This window comes from Bolinopsis microptera, chromosome 1 (assembly GCF_026151205.1).
Source record: "Bolinopsis microptera isolate Bmic1 chromosome 1, MBARI_Bmic_1.0, whole genome shotgun sequence".
In the NCBI taxonomy this organism is placed as follows: Eukaryota; Metazoa; Ctenophora; class Tentaculata; order Lobata; family Bolinopsidae; genus Bolinopsis; species Bolinopsis microptera.
Window position 1 is genome coordinate 18,274,103 of NC_087072.1, and position 21,274 is coordinate 18,295,376.

General features: G+C 37.4%; 2 protein-coding genes and 1 long non-coding RNA gene across 3 annotated transcripts in view; 2 read left to right on the forward strand and 1 right to left on the reverse strand.

The window, feature by feature from the left end:
* LOC134815015 (CAP-Gly domain-containing linker protein 4-like) overlaps positions 1 to 7,408 on the reverse strand; it is a gene marked incomplete in the record, with an annotated part of 15,358 nt that extends 7,950 nt beyond the window's left edge. The window contains 8 exon segments of the mRNA XM_063823453.1: positions 1,142 to 1,264; positions 1,952 to 2,028; positions 3,201 to 3,292; positions 3,697 to 3,861; positions 4,038 to 4,185; positions 4,663 to 4,790; positions 6,350 to 7,172; positions 7,323 to 7,408. Coding sequence (XP_063679523.1) covers positions 1,142 to 1,264; positions 1,952 to 2,028; positions 3,201 to 3,292; positions 3,697 to 3,861; positions 4,038 to 4,185; positions 4,663 to 4,790; positions 6,350 to 7,172; positions 7,323 to 7,337 — 1,571 coding nt within the window.
* Positions 7,409 to 15,471: 8,063 nt separating this feature from the next.
* Positions 15,472 to 17,902, forward strand: LOC134815031 (uncharacterized). Its single transcript, XR_010160208.1, has 2 exons — positions 15,472 to 16,289; positions 16,429 to 17,902. It is a non-coding gene; the product is annotated as an uncharacterized LOC134815031 (long non-coding RNA).
* Positions 17,903 to 18,024: 122 nt separating this feature from the next.
* On the forward strand, positions 18,025 to 21,260 carry LOC134813744 (serine incorporator 1-like). Its single transcript, XM_063821621.1, has 4 exons — positions 18,025 to 18,891; positions 19,290 to 19,586; positions 19,763 to 20,040; positions 20,189 to 21,260. The coding sequence occupies exons 1-3, from the start codon at positions 18,103 to 18,105 to the stop codon at positions 20,030 to 20,032; spliced, it is 1,356 nt and encodes a 451-aa protein (XP_063677691.1). The 5' UTR covers positions 18,025 to 18,102; the 3' UTR covers positions 20,033 to 20,040; positions 20,189 to 21,260.
* The last annotated feature ends 14 nt before the right edge of the window (positions 21,261 to 21,274 follow it).

Below are 21,274 nucleotides of genomic sequence, written 5' to 3' on the forward strand. Positions count from 1 at the left end.
TTATAGTGGAAATGAGGCGTGTTATAGTGGAAATGAGGCGTGTTATAGTGGAAATGAGGCGTGTTATAGTGGAAATGAGGCGTGTTATAGTGGAAATGAGGCGTGTTATAGTGGAAATGAGGCGTGTTATAGTGGAAATGAGGCGTTTTATAGTGGAAATGAGGCGTGTTATAGTGGAAATGAGGCGTATTATAGTGGAAATGAGGCGTGTTATAGTGGAAATGAGGCGTGTTATAGTGGAAATGAGGCGTTTTATAGTGGAAATGAGGGTGTTATAGTGGAAATGAGGCGTGTTATAGAGTTATAGTGGGGCTGTAAAGTTGTGGTACCTGGTGATCTGTTTTGATATGACTCACTCCCTACAGCTAACACTAGAGCTCTGCTACTCTGACTAGATATATAATATATAATAATAGCATATTCGAATAATCTGTCACATAGTGATAACAGATCTAGCACGTAGATAGACACTAGGAGATAGGTACAGACTATATTCTCGTAGCTGAAAACTTACGAATGTACCCAACTATAATGGCATTATGCCACCTAACTATGGCATTATGCCACATAACTATCTCGTTTAGTACAGTACAGATAACTATTTCCCAGAATCCCATGATGCTGAATACTCTGTATCACAGGACTGATGAACAGACCCTGCCACACTTTAGTCTTGTAGAGTGTGGTGGCTGACAGATCAGAGTGATTGAGAAGAGACACGCGGCTACAGACATCAGTTCACCATGTGCTCGCTCTGATCCACACTGTACCGTGTCATATTACATTATATATTGCTGCATTACTTACGTGTATCTAGCGAGTGAGGAGTGGGACCCCGCCCTACAGTCATGACAAGTAATGTAAACTTAATTAACAGTTTTATGAGATGTGTTGGTAAGTATAAACTTCAGGCTGAGTTCCTGACACTTCTTTAAGAGCTAAAAGTTCTCTATTTTCAGGATTACCTCAGGAGGGGCCACTAATTTTATAGTTGAGACGTCAATGACTATCATAGTCTGGTTTACACGTTAAAAAACTATCCTGAGAAAGATAATATAGGCACTGATATAACTAACTCAACTGTCAACAAAACACAAAGCTACAAAGAAGGAAATAATAAAGATAAAACAAGTTCAGTTACCTCTTAACTTTGTCTATTGGTACGAGTACTCCGTTCTGAGGTTTACAGGAGAAGTATTTTACACCATCCTTCGTTCCGTTACATTTGCCGTACGGTTTATCTAACTCCACTCCTACCCAGACACTGAGGGAAAATAGGGGGTAACAAGGGGGGGGGGGGGGGAACAAGAGGGGTTACAAGAGGGGTTACAAGGGGGGTTACAAGAGGGGCTACAAGAGGGGTTACAAGAGGGGTTACAAGAGGGGTTACAAGAGGGGTTACAAGAGGGGTTACAAGAGGGGTTACAAGAGGGTTACAAGAGGGTTACAAGAGGGGTTACAAGAGGGGTTACAAGAGGGGTTACAAGGGGGGTTACAAGGGGGGTTACAAGAGGGGTTACAAGAGGGGTTACAAGGAGTGAAGTGCGGTCAAAATATGTTACTTTTAAGGTTGAGGGAGTAGCCCTGAATGTTAAAAGGATTTGCATTTGATCCATGAATCGTTTTCTGTAAAGATGTGCAGGAACTAGGTGCTCTAGTGATGTATCAATAGTGATTAGTGATGGAAAGAATAGTCGCATTATTTTCTTAGCTCAAGAATCTAATTAGAGGTAATAATTACGACCTGGATCAGAATGTGAGAATTCAGATATTTAATTACTGTAACAATAATTAAAGTTCAGTTCGATGTCGCACGACAGGTAAGAGCTGATGCAATAATTCGTTATATTAGTAACAACTACAGTTCTAGGGTTCTAACAATATGGGAGGTAAAATAATAAAGATTTGTTATTTTGGTATGCTGCAGTTAGTGCACTGTTGTATGACATACCCTCCAGCGAAGCGAACTTTTCCCAGGAACCTAATATAACCAAGCTTAAACCCTATCACAGTCACCCTGTCGCCAACCTGCAGGATAAACAATGTTTATAATTAATTTTAATAAACTACATAATATGCAGTTAATTATATTATATTAAACTCAGCTCTGTTAGTGTTAATGTTTTGCAGAAGTAAAGGGTCGAATGTATTAGTGACTACTCGGATAATAACAAAGGAGATTAAGCGCTTTAACTACGATAATTATAGTGTTACAGCAGGTTTTATGGTAACAATCAATTGTCCGTTGCAGGTACAACTGTATTTACACTGAGCCCTTGAATTGGATCATTTTCCGATACGAGATTGGGGACGGGTGCAGGTGGGGGGGGGGGGGGGGGGTTTAGGGGGCCGCGCCAGACGGGTACATAAAAACAAACTATTGTCCCGCTTAGTACTATTAAAAATAGTATTAATTTATAGAATATGATATTTTAACTTTTAAAGCTCATTTAGGGCTCTACAAGTCTGGTATATAATAAATATTGCATGAAATATGAATATGATACCGAACATGATACAATTTCTAAGGAATGTTAATTATTATATATTTAGATGATAAGCCAAAAACGTCATTACAAAATTAATAAGGGTATAAATACAGAAGTATCCCCCGAAAAGGAGTGATAAGTTGATAAGCAAAGGAGAAGAAATTACACACATTCTCCGTAAAGAATGACAGTATTAAACACTGCATGCCTATGTGTTGAATTGCTTGCCACCACTGAAAGTAAGTGTTTGATTGCCGCTGCTCGCAGTTTTTCCGCAACTTCCCACAAATCAAGCTCTTAAATTAGTGGTGGCACACTATATAGTTAAATATAACAGAACAATAGTATGTAGTAGTAGCATATAATAATAGTGTAGTACAGAGTTGTAGTGTACAATGTAATATCGCGGCTAACTTTGTACTATACTGGTGCTGCGTATTATATCTAAGGTAGGACATTATAATATATCCGGACTAGTAAGTACATTACAATTGTCACTGCAGAGAAAGAGAGCTGGATATATCCTGAATGTACAGTTACAAGAACATGGATATCTAGGGTATGTGCAGGCACTCTACAGCTCTATGGCATGGTGATTAGCTTTACATTGATAAGAGTGAGACTAATATAAATAATATAAATATAAAGGTGTTTAATTGGCTGTATAATTTAATTTAGTTTTTATATTATATACTTTTTAATGTTATCAACCTTAAGTTTAGCGGTATCAGAAGAGCTGCTGCTTTGAGAAGGTCTCCTCTGTTTTTCAAGCACTGATAGTTTACTAGGAGGAGCAAACATACCTGAAAGAGTATTAAACCTGTGTAAAGCTGTTGCAATTGAGAGTTCATCATGTTTACATATTTGATAAAATATTTCTGGCACATTCCAAGAAATGGAAACGCATGCATTTATAGATCAAGAGGAATGAAGGATCACCAATTTTGCATATGTTTAAAAGTTAATGATCAACACCATAATTCTACTCAATATCATTGTTTGAGCTCCCCTGAGATGCCAACACTAAATTCCTAAACAGAAACTTTAAAACAGTGCAGCAATTCAGTTGCAGTAGACTTGCAGTAGTGTCCTGTGTGAATCACTCGCAATGCAAGGGATTCACTTAACTATACGGCTTTAAAATACCGACATTACTGTTGATGGGTTAGCAATGAGCAGGTCTAACAGACGAACAGTGAGTACTAACCGAAACCAGGTTTAGCTTTGAAGTAGGTAACCCCAGCTACAGAGCCGTTATTTTTACCAGTCTTATCATGTAGCTCGACACCACACCAAACTCCGCTAGCAAACTGGGTCTTACCGCAGAACTTGAGGGTTCCTGTCTTACCTCCCTCAACCTGCACGTCGTCACCTGAATCATGGTCACGTAATTAGAGCTACCTTCGGTCAGAGTGAGGGTTGCTGACTAAAGAGAGTAGATGGTGGGTATTTAATGAGAGTTGAGGATTTAAACCTTGAAACATAAAAGCATGAGAGCTGAGGATAAGCAATGCTAAATAAAAGAACTGTTAATAGCAGAAGAGTAACCTATTGAGACGCCGATATCTTTAAGAACTTCGTCAGCAACAGGAGATTTAGCGCTCTTTAGGAGTGCTCTGAGTTGTTCAACTGAGTCTGGAGTTTGGCGGAGCTCGTGTTTTGTTCCCTCAGCTATACACTCGTACGGAGTCTTGTACTGGGGTGTTACGTGTTATCTGAGAGTGATGTACACATGAAAACAACGTATCTCGCTCGTGACACAGGTGTTAGAGACTACTAGGTATAATATCAACATAAAAATGAGATTGCCTCGATATGATAACTTAATGACAAATGGGGGTTTAGATTAATAAAAGAGAGAGAGAGAGAGAGATAGAGAGAGAGAGAGAGAGAGAGAGAGAGAGAGAGAGAGAGAGAGAGAGAGAGAGAGAGAGAGAGAGAGAGAGAGAGAGAGAGAGAGAGAGAGAGAGAGAGAGAGAGAGAGAGAGAGAGAGAGAGAGAGAGAGAGAGAGACAGAGAGACAGAGACAGAGAGACAGAGACAGAGAGAGAGACAGAGAGAGAGACAGAGACAGAGAGACAGACAGAGAGAGAGACAGAGAGAGAGAGAGAGAGAGAGAGAGAGAGAGAGAGAGAGAGAAAAGAGAGAGAGAGAGAGAGAGAGTGGTTGTTACCTTGTTGTTGATGAGTGTAGGATCAGATCCCCGGTCTATAAGAAACCTGGCAGCCTTGTAACACAGCCCTGAAGCTGCCATGTGTAGTGCTGTTCCCTGGTCGTACTCCTTACACCGTGCGTCTATATCTGGCAGGTGGTGTTTAATTACAATTTAATTAATAGTATAATAGTATTTGTCACTTTTGTTACCTTTTAATTGTCTTATCACGTGCCTACTATTGCATATTTACAATGGATAAACTTGGTGTTCGTGTGTAATTCATTGCTTTATAACAGCTCTCTACAAATAAAATAAGGGACCCTCATGCTTGTAGAAGCAGATTTTAACGTGAATTATCTGCTTACAGTAATAATCTTATTATATATAAAGCGAGACGATATATATATATATATATATATCCGTACCATTTTACTGACACCACGACATCCACTTTAGACGGGTTCCTGCTAGTTAATAATTATAAGGTTTAAAGACTGTCAACTTATTCAGTTTTAGGACGTTAGAGAGCTTTATCTTGCTGTGACTATTATAAACTATTATGACTGAAGTTGAATAAGGACGCTCATACAAAATTGCCATAATCTGTCTATCTTATTGAAAAATAATATTAAACTTTGCTAACCAAAAAAATGACGGGATCAGTTTGATGCAGTTCAGAACGCTGTTTAAAAATCAATGATAAACCGGAGCGAAATCGTCAAAACAAGAACTGTGAGTCTCTCAGAGTAGAGTGTAAAACAAGAAGAGAAATTAGAGACTAAATAAAATTAACACAGTTTACAGTGGTACAGATTCAGAGAACCATCGTTTTCAAGCGAAATTTGTGATGATACCAGAGATATCGAGGATAAAAATCCCCCAATTTTGAGTGGAAGAAGAGTCGGGATTTCCGAGCCGGGCCAAAGTTAAAGAGACCTAGAAACGTAGACAAGTGAAACTGACAGGTTACAATGCTGTGAGGCAAGTGATTAGTGTAGCTGGAAACCTGAGAACGACTAAATCATGCAGTGATTGGAAAATATTATTGAGGATTAAAGTAGAGCATTTCATTTTATGGTTACTTTGTTGTTGATATTGATAAGCTGTGCATTGTAATCGTAAATCGCGTGTTGTAACTAGCCAGGTGCTAAATTGTCAGCTCAAGGTCTCTGTCTTTTAGAGGCCATACATTAATACTCAAACTTCAAAGTAGGTACGGATGTTGTATTGTCAGTTACATTTCAGGTTTCAGGTTTTAACACTCACATGGTAATTGGTGCCTAGTCAGAGTTTAACGAATAGTAAACTAGTTGATTTCAAAGGGTTTGGACAGAAATTAATGCACGGCACCAATATAACCTAAGACAGTCATGTGTGTTTTTGGAAATAATTATCACAAGACTTCTCTTATGTAAAGGTGTAAAGGATGCAACTTCAAAGGATGTTTGGATAAAACTTGTACATCAAAGGCTTGTGCTAATCTTTATATTTTTGAAAAGGTGTTTACCGTTTTAGTAAATTTTCTGTTAGTAGCAAGGAGATGCAATTTTCTTTTCAGCAGATTTTAAATGCGGAAATGATCTGTGCAATTTATCAATCGTCACTAATACTGTGGGAAAATTTTAAAATTCAGAAATAATAATTAGCAAATCTCGTAAAAATTTGATGAATTAGGGATGCAATATTTCATAGTTTGTGTACATACCACTGTTGCTTGATGCATCTAACAGTACTCCCAGTATCTCCGGACAGTTGAAATATGCTGCAAAATGAAGCGGGAGCATGTCAGTCCACCGTGATCTGAGCTTAAAGTTAGCACCTTTATCAATCAGATCTTTCACAAGTTGTTTTGCCATGTCACTGGATCCGATACCTTCAGAGGCTGATTTACAGGCATAGTGCAGCATGGTGTTACCTTCTAGTCCATCCATGTCATCTATATGTGCACCTCTTCTTAATATTTCTTCGACTAAAACATTCATTTTTTTCTGACTTCCTGGCATCCACTCTCTCATTGCTCCAAATATCTGAGATATAGATGTTGTCGGATTTGAAAGCAATGAGAAGCACTCGTCACAGTCTGTTTTTATAAGCTGGTTAGAACTCTTAGTGTGTTTCTGACAGAGTGGTTTTTCTGAAGGGGAATGAACAATAGGTTTAGTCCTTGAAATAGGCGGTTGTTCTGAGTTCTCCTTGTTCTCATCACAGGAGGATTCAATGCTATCCACATCATGATTGTCCAATAGTTCTTCATTAGATTTTACGTTATTCTCATTGATTTCGATACAGGATTCAAACTTCTTGTCAGGATCATAATTATCGACAATCTTTTCAGTTGATTCAACTGCATTTAAATTGCTATCTTTTATATCATCTTCTAGATCTATTAATTTTACATCAGTTTCCACATGATTACTCTTATTGAGTAAAATATTTTGATTCTTTAGATCCTCCAAAATCTCAATATTATCAATGCCGTTTTCTTGGATCTCATTCACGTTGATCTGGTCGATATTATCTTCCAAATCCTGAAATATATTGTATTATTAGAACATTATTAGTCAACCTGTCAATAAAACAGATCCATGAAATCAATTCACGAAAATGTTTAATATAGAATTATAAACAAGCATTGATTAGGTAATCTTCAATCATAGGTTATTATATATATTACATACCTCATTGCCCGCCATAGCTCATGAATTCACAGTCATACTGGTTGATCAGCTCATATTGGGAGCAATCATGAGGACATAGCTTTGTGGGATATTTGTGTGTTAAAATTTGGTTACGTAGTCCGTTAAGGATAGCATAGATTTAACCATGTCCTTAGCAGTGGCGTAACGTTGCATGTTGGCACCCTCCGCTGAAGAAGCACCCCCCCTATTGGCGCCCCATTTTGTTTTAGCGCCCCTCCCTAAAGTTAGACAAATTAGGTGATTTTAGAGGATATGCTGCGCCGGCAAAATCTCTAAAAAATGTGTTTCTAGAGCAAAACGTGCAGTTTTGCTAGTACTGAAGTGAATTTTTTCAAAATTGTCCCACATTCAAATGACGATTTGGCCCCCCCCACTGCAGGGTCAGCGGGTGCCTTTGTTACGCGTACGCCACTGGTCCTTAGCCCACCCCAAGGATTGATGGTATTAGTAAGCCCGAACCTGCAACCTTTTGATTAAAATATTAATTAACACACATAAAAAGCTCATCCATAGAAGAGTTGCAATAAGTGCGTCACACAGTAAGTGTAAGCACATGGGTAGGTGAAAAGTAGGGGAACATACATTTACTAAAAGTAGCTTAATATAGTACAGTACTTTGTTTACAGTACACCATAATATAGATATATCGGAGGGGTATCCTAAGAGGATACTGGATCTTTTGGAAAGGCGCTTCCCCATCTAACCTCAATCACGATTTCCCAACATTCGTTTGAATCAACTGTGAACTGATCGATCAGGAAATTTTACACAGATATGTGATGTTATTGATTCGATGGAATCCTAAGCTCACTCTCTAGACTAGGTGACACTGGGATAAAAACCCAGAACTTCTGCTTGAGAAGCGAACATACGTCATTCCAATGGACATTTATCAATCCCGGAGGGTGATACAAGGGTCAAGGGTACCCTGCAGTATACTACAAACCATAGTGCTAACCATTTTGCATTTGGCCACGTAGCCTAATATATCAATAAAGGCAAGCCGATTGCCGTTCTTTCGTGATAATCTGAAGTTAGTTACAAAGCTCGGAATGCCCTACTTTTGATGTGTATTTGTGTGTTTGTAATGTAATCTTTTGTAATGTAATCTTTTGCAATGTATTTTTTAACTGGAAAAATTCAAACAATATACGGTACACATAATATAGCATTGACCCTATATAAAAATTCAATATGAAATTCAATAAAAAATCTTAGTAAATTTTATAAAAACCCTTTAATTAAGTAGTAGAAGTAGCCAGTTCAATTTGTTGGCTCTAAATTTATATCTAGTTCTGATATTTTAACAGCGCTACCACTTTTTATCCCTCTTTTGCCTCTAAGAGCTATAATTGTTGTTCTCAATAGGTCAAATCTTATGTTTTAAAGACCCTGATAAATGTCATTGCCTCACTGTATCTTTGTCCTGATTTTCTAGACATTCTATCAGCTAACTTTTTGAAAATGTATTTAGAATCAATCTAACACACAGTCCCCCACTTTAGACTTCTGTCTAAATTGGAAGGATTTGGTGTTAGGGAAAAGTATTAGATGTTATAAAGGATTTTCTAACAGATAGGACTATGAGAGTTTCTGTAGAAGGACATTGGTCTGAGGTGAAACACGTGCTATCTGGTGTCCCTCAGGGTTCTCTTTTAGGCCCTCTCTTATTTTTGCTGTATACATACATGTTACATGGTAAGGTCTCCTCCTAGTCGTTGGAGTGGCCTGCATCACACACATCGCGCTGGCGGCGTAACATATGTCTCCACTGTACTCGGTTGGTAGCCAAGGCTTCTGTTGTGTTGTTGTCGATGTTTGCAACACCTGTAAACTTAGCAGCATCTTCAAGTACGCAGGTCTTCCAGTTCTTACGGAGTCTGCCCCTTGACCTCTTTCCATAATTTGGCTTCCAGTTCAACAGAAACCTCGGTAGTCTAGAGTCTGGCATTCTAATTACATGTTCATACCAACGTAGCCTGGCAGCACTGATAAAAGTCTCAACTGACTTGATGCCAGCCCTCCTAAGAACTTCTTCGTTGGTCACATGAAAGAACCATTTAATCCTAATGATCCTTCTCAAGGAGGTCTGATGGAAAACCTTGAAGCGTTTCATCTGCTTTTTGGTGGTGTTCCAGACTTCAGCTCCATACAACAAGATGGTGAGGACAGCAGCCCTATAGATCCTGATCTTGGTTGGAGTCTTAATAGTTCTGCTATTCTAACTAAGAAATTAAACAGTATATGTGGCCGTATTTATCGAATAAAAAACTCCCTCCCCAGCCAGCTGTACAAACAGATATACCACACCCTTTTTGAATCTCATCTAGGATACGGTATAACTGTATGGGGTGGTGTATCAATTAATAAGCTTTCACCGCTATTCCTTGCACAGAAGAAATGTGTCCGAATCTTATTTGGGGACTCGGAAGCATTTAGCGACAAGTTTAAAACTTGTTCTCGTAGCAGGCCAATCCAGTGCAGTATAAACAAGAAAGGTCAAATATCCAATGAATCAACTATACCTCACATTAAACCGTGTTCTATATGTATCAGCTTGAGGAAGACTGGTGATAGACAAGTAAGGCCACATCGCTGCCAAATACTTGGGGCAGAATTCCACTCTAGAGAATCAACAAAACCGATTTTCCAATCTAAGGAACTAATGACAGTACATAACATATATAGATACAGATGCATTACTGAAACAATAAAGATAGTGAAGAGTCATCAGCCCATATCCATGTATTCTCTATTTAAGAAGTCTCAGCTCAGAGATGACAGATTTGTGACACCACACTCATCTCACAATTTCGCATATAAAGGGGCAAATCTATGGAATACGTTTCTTGAACAGTCAAATGCACGTGGTAAAATAGGTTCACAATTAAATCCCAATTGAAGTATTCTATCATGAAGGCTCAACACCAAACTAACAATATTAACTGGCAGGACTTAAACTTCAACACTTTCCTATGAAAAGACCCCCATTTATATTTATATCTTTTACATTTTACACCTGTCACTCACATCATATATACACCACAAAATAAAAAGATTCATTCAATCATTACATTATACACTCACTCCACCAAACACACACACAACCCATTGAAGAAGGTTACACGCGGGTGTACCGTTCGCTTTATCTGAAGGGAAAAATGATACATAAATCGCACGTAACGTGCGATTTACGTCTTGGTAGCTAAATTATTCAAGCGCTATTTGTCAGAGCAACACAAATGCGCGCGCGAGCGCTTGCGCGGCTCTCTTATCCACCACCCATGTTTACATCGTACCAGGCAATGGTTCAGTTTAATTATGGTAAGGGCACATCCTGTCAAAAACCCTTTTCGCATGATCCGTCGACACCGCCTGAAGGTGACTTCATAATAACAGATCAACGTGGAATCAAACGTTAATAAGCTTGCAGCTTCCGATGTCAATGTATTCATCATGGTGTCGCATGCTTGAACTGGTTTTGGACCTCTTTTAATTTATTTATTTATTTATTATTGTTATTTAGTGTGTACATATACATACGGTATTTAAAAATTAAGCGTATAGCGAGCATATTTAAACAATTTTCAAGCAATAATGCATAATGTATTGCAAGCAGCTTCAACTTAAATATCGCATAAAAATCATTTAACTCAAAACTAAAATTTTATTGGAATATAGGGAAAACTAAAATAAAATTAATGTCAGACCCGTCGCCACTCTCAGCAGTCAACCAGGGCTCATAAAAGCTTAACAGCGCCTGGGTCCGTTCACCAACTGTGCTAATGTGAGTGGCGGTGTGGTAAGACCCATTTTTAACAGCGTGAATATTTATTAAATACAAGCGCGCTAGCTGCTAGCATACTTGTTTCATTTAATTTTAAATCACATTTATTCGGATATATATTTATTGATTATGTATTGAATTGGTGATAAATAATAAAATTGTCTTTTCTCAAAAAAAATTGTCTTTTCTCAAATGTTCCAGAGCTGATGAAAGGCGCCATTAGCCTTCTGGATACGGACATCCAGGTCTCTGTCGATTGTCCCATCCCCACTGATAGTTGCACCCAGGTAGACAAAGTTGCAAACCTGCTCAACGGGTTCACCCTCAACCGACAGCTCAATAAATCATCCTTGATGAAAGGTCGCTGGGAGGCACACTTGCTTACAGCCATGCATTGGGTCTTCTTTGCATTTATTCTGAGCCCAGCGCACAGCGTAGGAGCTGTAATGAACTAATAAATCAGTTGACTCCTGTAGGCCTTCCCCTGAGTTGTCCATAATAGCCATGTCATCAGCATAATCGGTGTCCAGAATGACTTTTTCTGCAAGCGAGATCAGCTCAGGTCCAGTGGCGTAACGAAAGGCCCTGCTGACCCCGCTGTGCAGGGGGCGCCGTCTTAGGGGGGCGCCAGATCGTCGTTTGAATGTGGGACAATTTCGAAAACTTAACTAAAGTACTAGCAAAACTGCGCGTTTTGCTCTAGATACACACTTTTTTAGAGATTTTACCGGCGTATTCTTTAAAATCACCTAATTTGTTCAATTTTAGGGAGGGGCACCAAAAGGGGAGGAGGCGCCAACAGGGGGGCGCTTTTTTCGGCAGGGGGCGCCAACAGGCAACGTTACGCCACTGCTCAGGTCTCTGGTTAGAACAAACTGTAAAGTGATTTAACACGCTTGATAGCGCGCTTTTAAAAAAACTATTCGACATTCATTTCATTAAAAATCCGGTTAATCCAAATTCAGGAAATTAAAATCTTTGTATTAGAAGAAAAATGTATTTTTTGAATTATGGGCCGGGCTTTTGCTTTGTTGTTGGCATCGTGAATCTACTTTTGTTGCTGCACAAAAACATATAATTTTTGCCTAAAAACTATTTAAATACTATACTGATCAGCAAAACTGTTTTATAGTCTTTCAACATTAAAAAAGTTTTTTTACGAAAAATGTTTGGGTGCTGCTCACTAAAAATTCGCTAGAAATTGGATCGAGCGCTACCATACAATTTTTTCCAATCCTGTTATTTATTGTGGTTTATTGGTTTGTGATTTTGATTAAACCATGTAAGTTTAAAATATTTATAGCTAATTATGACCATTGATACAAAGTTCACAATCTTTCGCCAGCTCTCCAATATATAATAATATCCACCTTGAAGTTTTTATATATCCTCGAACTATATGCACAATATAATAACAATAATAGTGAAACAAATTTTAGTGAAACAAATTTAAAATTTTATCCTTTATTTTACAATCATAATATAATAATATTTTTAAGCCTCCGTTTTGAAAGTTTTAAATTTTAATACATTCACATTTCTATTTAAAATTCAATTTTATGTACAAGTCAATAACTGGCCGCCAAAGCTGCGCATTCTTGAAAACAGGATTAACTTGATTATAGTTATACGACTATGTAATTTTAAAACTATCCGTGGTTTTTTCTTTTAAATAAATTAGTTATAATTTTACCTAAGTCCAAGCCAGCTTTGAAAAATTTACTATTAGATCATAATATATCGTCAACTTTAAATATTTATAATGCAACAATTCATAAATCTGTAAACACGCGTACTCCAGCCCCTAAACGCATCAATTGTTATGCGGCGCGGCTCAAGCCGCGCACGCACGTATTATTTTATACTGTTTGCTTTCTAATAAATATCGTGCCAATGTGTACGTCTAAATTTTAAACGTCCATGTTTTGTGTAAAGTGAATCCAATTGGGACTAGTGACAAGAATAAGAACCCAAGTGCCTGTACGGCTTTTTCGGACCCCTGTGGACCACTACTCTTGAAATCACTCTACAACATCGAACATCTATATCTACTACGTCATTTGGCAATTGTTGTCATTAATCTAACTTTCTAATTAATTGCCGAGGGGGAAGAGTAAACGCTTCACATTAAAATTCAATATACAAAATTCAAAACCATCAATACGGTATTAAATATTATGGACAAATCTATAGATCTATTTCGTAGTCATATATTCACACGATTTGCTTTATATTATCTTAATACTGTAATGAAGTACAGTAGGATTTATGTTTCGAGAAAGAAAGGTTGCGGTCAAATTATTAACAAAAGTAAACAAGAGTCCATCAGGGACTCCGTGGAGTCGAAAAAGGTACACGGCCGCTGTCTGGTGCTGCTAGGCATTTATTGATCAAGATGTTTAATTGTATTGATTTATAATGATTCTATTGTTCGTGACTAATCAAGTTCTAAGTGGAGGTATAAAGTGCTGCTTGAGATACTTCGTCATCTCAATAAAATGATGTTCAATAACACCACTTTTAAGATAAAACTTATACTCAGCAGTGTTTAACCTAAAGATCCCAGAAAAGTACTTGAATAAAATAAAGACCGGTAACGTATGCTTGAAAATATATCGCTAAGTCTAATGCAGAAAATGATACTTATATGTAAAAATCGAACACCAATATTGACCAAAATGAATAACCGATAAAGATTTTCAAGTTCATGAAGGAGCAGTTTAGACAGAAAAGTTTTTAGAAGAGCTTTAAATGATTCCAGTCATTGAGCCGATGAAATGGTATCAGGCAGACGATTGTAGATCTTTGGAGACACCACAGAAAAGCTACGCTATTAGGCATATTATAGTGTAGACTTTCTGTCACAACAAGACTGCAACCCATAGTTTCAACTATAAACAGAACCCCTAATGTCTGCTAACAATTTTCTTCTGATCCTAGTATGAGCCTTGTCTCAACTGAACTAGCGTTTCGGTGTGTGCAAAAGCTTACAGGCACACACATTCCTTGCCCCGTTAGTTACCTGTCCTTTCAAAATCAAACTAGCAGTAGCAATCAAGGACAAAAAGTCATACACCAAATGGCATTATATTTTTATAAATTGTTTTACATCTTTTTATTCTGTAAAATGTGCTAAAAATTTAATTTTGTTGTTTCATTGAAAAGATTTCTTGTTTCATTGAATATACAGGGTGGGCCAAAAGTCAGTACCCATACGTTGGCCTTTATAGCTTAGTCACTGAGCTCCCAATTTAAATACTTCTTTCTGGTATGACTTAGTACCACCACTGGTTCGAGGAATTTGTCAACTCGAAAAATATTCGCGTTCATCTTTTTCAAATGGAGGTTCATTTTCACATTTATTTGATAGTTTGGATAGTCGGATCAAGCTAAATGTTATTGAATTGTGTTAATCCATTCGAATTACGTTTGTCCTGAAAGAATTAGAACTGTAGCTTCTCAGATGACCGAGATATGAAGCATAACGAGTTAATTCATTACGTGTGATCAGGTGATTGGTTTACTAATCACGTGATAAGGTGCCCCCGTTAACTACCCCGTTAATCATTATGGGAATTGTTAAGAGTGCCCAATTAAGGTGTCGTGTCACGGTGTCACATAATAACCCAGTCAGTATTGTTAACGAGATACAGAAAATGTTTGATAACTTCGTCATTTCTAATCCGTTTTGCCTCATGTTTTTAGATCATATGCAACATTTAATAATCTACCGTCTCTGAAAAAATTAGGCGTTCAGCATGTTCAGAGAAAACAATATAGGTGTTTTAATATTGAATGGGCGTGGTCTAAAATATTCGAATTTTCAAATTTTGACGACGGAATCCTTGAACCAGTAAGTACAGTATGCCATCTGCAAAGCAACAGCTCTCAAATATAAAACACGGCGGAGCTATTAAGGCCAACATATGGGTACTGACTTTTGGCCCACCCTGTATTATTACAATATGTTGAGTCCTGCTTCAGAGAAATTGTCAATGAAACAAGAAATCTAATTTTAGCACATTTTACAGGATAAAAAGATGTAAAACAATTCATAAAATATAATGCCCATTTGGTGTATGACTTTTTGTCCTTGACTGCTAGTTTGGTTTTGGAAGGACAGGTAACTAACATGGCAAGGAATGCGCGTGCCTGAAAGCTTTTGCACACACGGAACACTAGTTGAGTTGAGGTTTTAGAGACAAGGCTCATATTTTGTACATTTTCTCTGTTCCTCTGCTTCTGGTACACAAACACTTTAGCCAGAAAATTTTCACAATTGCTTGAACATTGAACAAAGAAAAAAAAAACATCATTAATTTGTAAAATCACATTTTATCCAGGTACTCTCCAAAGTTATGGGCTGTTACAGAGTGAAACCAACAAGTATTTTATGTGTTGTGCTATTCATCTTCTACCTATGTATGATTGACATAAAGTTCATGCTAAAAGGTGAATATGCTTCAAAGGTTTTGATGTCCAATTGCCAGGAACCCAAAAAAACACATCATTTGTCCATCACTACTTTAACCAGAAACTCTGCCTCATTTATCAAAGAGTGGTTAGAATATCACCTATTGATTGGTGTGGATCACTTCTACATTTTAGACAATGAATCAGGAGATGGTTTGTATAGTGTACTTAAACCATACATTGAAAAAAAGACTGTGACATACATTCCATGGAAAGATGACTCATATCGTGATGCTCAACTGAAGATGTCTTTGAACACACAGCAGAAAGGTTTAGTGTATGCTCTGAGTTTATATGGTTGCAAATCTGATTGGATAGCTTTGATAGATGATGATGAATTCATATTGCCTAAAGGAAATAGAACTTTGAAAGATATCTTGAATGATTATACTGATTATGGTGGTCTTGCTCTAGGTTGGGCATGGTTTGGTAGTAATGGACACATAAGTAAACCTGATAACAATTTGGTGGTAGAGACATTCACTAAAAGAAGAGCAGATCTGGATATTCTTTACAAGACCATTATTCAGCCCAAATATTTCCGAAGAATGAAGACCATTCATTATCCTGTACTGGAGTCCGGATATCCATTAGTCACTGAACATTTCAACATCGTATCCACGATTCCAGAACATGTCAAGAAGTTTGCTTACAAATTGAATGACCCTACTAATGACTTTATACAGGTAAGAATTAATTGTGCAGAATTCAATATTTGTCCATCCCTTTTATGGTTTGTTTTTGACAAAAAGAGTAAGTAATATAGTTCTGTAAGGCATTAGCAAAACAATTATTGTTTTATTGCTTTGATATCTAAAATTTCAGTTGAATTACTACAAAGTGAAAAGCCAGGAGGAATGGCTAGAAAGAACTCAGAAAGACGTTGTTGCTGATGGACACTGGAGGAAAAATCTAGATGATTTTTATAACAATGATTTTAATGAGGTTGATGACAATGATATCCTGAAATTCTTACCTGATCTCAAAAAAAGGCTGTCAATTACTGAAGCATGATCGAGGCATAAAATAACACAGGATAAATTTAAAGTTGAATTCATCAATTGTATTTTAGAATAATGATATAGATATCATATAATGCATGTTATTGAGCTGTTTTTTTTATACACACGTCAAAACACAATTAAAGTGAAATATAAGTATTAGATTCATTCATATTTTTACCTACCATTGCTTGATCACAATGATTTGGATATAATACATATCACGTGATTATTTTAAGTATGTAACAAAGTGTAAATAAGTTGGAGGAATGGACTCTTCCCGGACTCAACCTTTTTGAGTGCCGCTTCATTCCAAATTCATTAATATTATACATTTAAAGAGAAAGTGTTTCTCAGAACTGTTGGGCACAACCTTAGTCAAATCTATGGCGACCTTCCTCCCATTGCCTTCATCCTAGCACAACGATGCAGGCCACTGTATGAGGTCCAAGGATTAGGCCATCTCAACAATCCTACCCTGGCACCTCCCACAAGTTGGCTGCGATAAAAGACATAGATCTATATACTGTAGCTTGAGATACAGAAGTTGATATCGGTGATCTACAGCATACATGGTGTGCTATGCTCGATTGTGTTATCTGGAGGAAATCGATCGAGGATTGCCCAAAGTTAAGTTATTACATACTGTTTATTGCATCTGTTTTTGTTCATCCTTAAATAATATGTGAGTGAACTCACATTGCTTTTCGACAATTACACAGCCTGCATCAATCTTCTGTTTTAATTTTTTTTCAGATGAACCTCCACTAAAACCTAAATACTATGTTATATCTGGCATATTTACAGTTGCATGCTTGAATACCTTTAAAATAGTTGAAATAGTTACATCATCTTTGATATCTTTTTAAGTTCGGCAATTTATTTTAGTATCAAATTGCTTTAGTTCACTTTAAGATATTTGAAGTAACTTTATGTATGATACTTCATCTATCATATCTTTCTTAAGCTGGGCTTATTATGATTTATTTTGCTATCAAATAGCTTAAGTTCACTTTCAGATGTTTGAAGTAGTTCCAACATCTTTCATATCTTTATTAAGCTTATTATAATTTATTTTGATATCAAATTGGTTTTTTCAAGATGTCATGTTTTCTGTTTGTTAGATGATAGCAATACAGGAGCAGACTATGTGAACGCAGATAAAATTTAAGGATATTTGTTGATATTTCCAATTGTTATTTGTTCTGATGATACATTGATACATGCAATATACTATATTTGTTTCGTACAATATATTTGTTCTTGTTTTATTCAGGAATTTTCAAATTGCTTTTTCAGACCAATTACTTTTTCGTGTACTCGTTTCTAAATTAAATGCAAACCTTTTGTCATTTCCTACCCTATAATGTGATCAAATTAAACGTGTCCTATGATTGCTGTAAAGCTACACATATATTTCTACTAAACCAAACTATTTCTATTTTATCGTAGGAATATGTGAAAGTGCTGCAGTTTAGTGCTGTAAAAAAGACAAAGAATGGGTTGTTTAATTAGCTCGATGGCATGCTGCATTGGTAGCGCAGCATGCGGCTGCATCAGTAGCTGCTGTCCCACCATGCGATCCAGTACCACCAGTCGTATCATGTACAGTGGCATCCTACTTCTTATGACTGCCATCTCCCTGATTATCCGTATTCCTGGAATCTCTGAGCAGATGAAAAAGATACCTGGCATATGTAAGGAAGGAAAATACCAGCCTATTACTGGTGGTCTCGTGTCCTGTGAAGATCTTGGAACTTATCTCTTCGTTTACAAAGTTTGCTTCCCTGTGGCTCTATTCTTCTTTTTGATGTCGATAATCATGATAGAAGTTCGTTCCAGTAAAGATATAAGAGCTCCTATCCAAAATGGATTCTGGTTGTGGAAGTACCTTATTGTGATCGCTGCCATCATAGGATCTATTGCCGGTATGCCAGACTCTTTTGCCTACCCTTGGATGATCATTGCCTACATCTTTGCTTTCATCTTCATCATCATCCAGTTACTTCTCCTGGTGGACTTTGCTCACACGTGGAACGAGACCTGGCTGGATAATGCTGAGAACAAAGATCGCTCCTGGATGTGTGGCATTGTCTTCTTCTTCTCCTTCAACTTCGTTGCTATCATCGCCGGAAATGTGCTTCTGTACGTGTTTTACACATCGTGTGACAGCAACGGCCTGAACATCGCTGTAATCACCATCAACATAATCCTGTGTATCCTCGTGAGCGTCGTTTCCATCCTTCCTGGTGTTCAAGAACACAACCCTAAGAGTGGGCTTCTTCAGGTAATTTCAGCTTTATTAGAGTTGTTTTATAAACCGAAATACATTACACCTGCTATAAATCTTGAGCTGAGTTACAGGGGGGGGGGGGGGGGGGGGGTGGGGCGGCCGGTGGGGGGATCTTTATTGTATAATGTTACTGTGACATTATATTCCTTGGCTCTCCCGGTTTAATATCGCTCACATCCTCTTCTCTAATATCATTGCCATAATCAATACTAGTAAAAACGGTTGCTGTTAAATAATATTATGAAGATAGATAATAACATGACTGAATCTTAAATTCTTTCTCTTCTCAATCTTAAATTCTTTCTCTTTGAAAATAGTTCCGTTTTGGCCTACGAGTCCCAATATAATAGTACAATAATAATAATAATCCAATTAATCAAATCATCCTCCAGTCGTCAGTTATCTCCCTCTACTGCACCTATCTGATCTGGTCTGGATTTGCTGCAGACCCTAGTGGCTGTAACCCTCTGAACACGAACAGCACTACAGAATCAGACACTGCGGCGGATCACAACAGCAACATAGCCCCAACACTGGTGGGCATTGCCATCACCTTCTTTGTGGTGTTGTGGAGCGTGCTCCAGACAAGTTCCAGTAACTACAGTCAGAAGCTGGGTGTGGGAGGTGAGGAGGGTGCTTTGTTGGGCTGCACCGGCACTAGCGCTGATGGAGGCAGTGATGATATCGAGGTGAGTGGTGACTGGTTAACTCAGTAATAATGAAGGTTTTATTTAATTGTGTTCAGTCCAATTGTTAATTAAGTCTTGAATTCTCAGTCGACTCTCTAACCTCTCTATAATGACATATAAATATGTAACTAACTCTAAAATAAACATAATATATACAAGCAATTCCCCGCGTGCAGGACGGAAAACCCCGAGTGTACGACAACGAAGAGGATGGAGTCGCGTACAGCTACTCTTTCTTCCACTTCATGTTCATGATAGCCGTGTTCTACCTAATGCTGGTCCTCACTGATTGGTGGAATGCCACTACTGATAGTCTCGTGAGTGGAGCCTTCAGCAAGACCTCTCTGTGGGTTAAGATAACTTCCTCCTGGATTTGTTATGCGATCTACTGCTGGACCCTTGCTGCTCCCGCTATGTTCCCCGACAGAGACTTTGGATACGCGTAAAAGTACAGGTAAATGTGACACACTAAAATATTTAAGTTATTCAGTGATATATTGAGTTAAGTTAATGACGCCTCGATCTACCTCGCGCACTTATTCACAAACCAGCCTGTAGAGTGTAGATATCAAGGTGACAAAAGTTTCAATTTCAACTTGCAGATTTTGTGGGTGCAGTTTGGAGACTTCGTTCCGTTCTAACTGCCAAAACGATTGGAGGATACGAGTATCGGAGCGACGTACCCTACAAAACTACACTCTGCATCCTAACAGATGAGTTTGCAAAACTCACATAATGATCAAAGACTTTGGACGATTTTCGCGATTTTACACTTCCTGAAAGAGTGTACTCTATTTTCGTATTCAGAAATTTTAGATCTCGATCAAAATATTAAAGGACCAATAAAGTTAAGAAGCATCTTGCTGCCATTTTAGTTTGTAGCAAGCAGACGTAGACACACCTATTTTACATATTATCATGGTAAACTTACTTTACCTTAAAACCTAAAAACTGTATTATGTTTGCGGTGTGATCTGAGCTGCATGAAACATCTTGCCTGTTTTATCCACAATCTGAGACTTAGTTTGATTATCGTTATTCGTTTGATTTTTGTTCTTCGAATATGAAATATCTTAAAACCTCGTTAATCAAGGCGTGGTAGACTTGCACTAGTGTAATGTGTTTAATTTATCCTCGTATTTGCTACTCTCGTTCATCTTAGAGAATGTACTTTGTATAATCTAATAAACTCCAGATAGATACGCTATTTGATATTTATGTGTAGTTTAGTAATGTAGTTGTACATTAGCTGTTAGATTACATAAGGCTCTTCTTGAAACATGTGCTCTTTTAAAAAGATCATTGATCACTGTTACATTTTCTCATCTTAATGATCTTTATATAATATATAGTGTATTAAATACGTTTCTGAAATGGAAGTCAAAACTAAGTCATATGGACTAGTCTGATAGATTTGAAAGCATATAAAAACAAGATCGTATGTAGTGGTAAATAAAACCCTGTCAAGTTTCCATATTTGTTACTGTCCATTTTTTTCAAAATCTCTATGTACAATTTGTTGGTACTTGAAAGTTAAATATTTTGGATATTTTTGCTGCCATTGGTGTTTACGTCTGCTGTCAATAATTGATTGATCGATAGAAAAACAGTGTTAATAATAGATTCTTAGAATGGTGATTTCTGTATTAGACTCTAAAATTACAAAATATTAAACATTGTTTCATTCT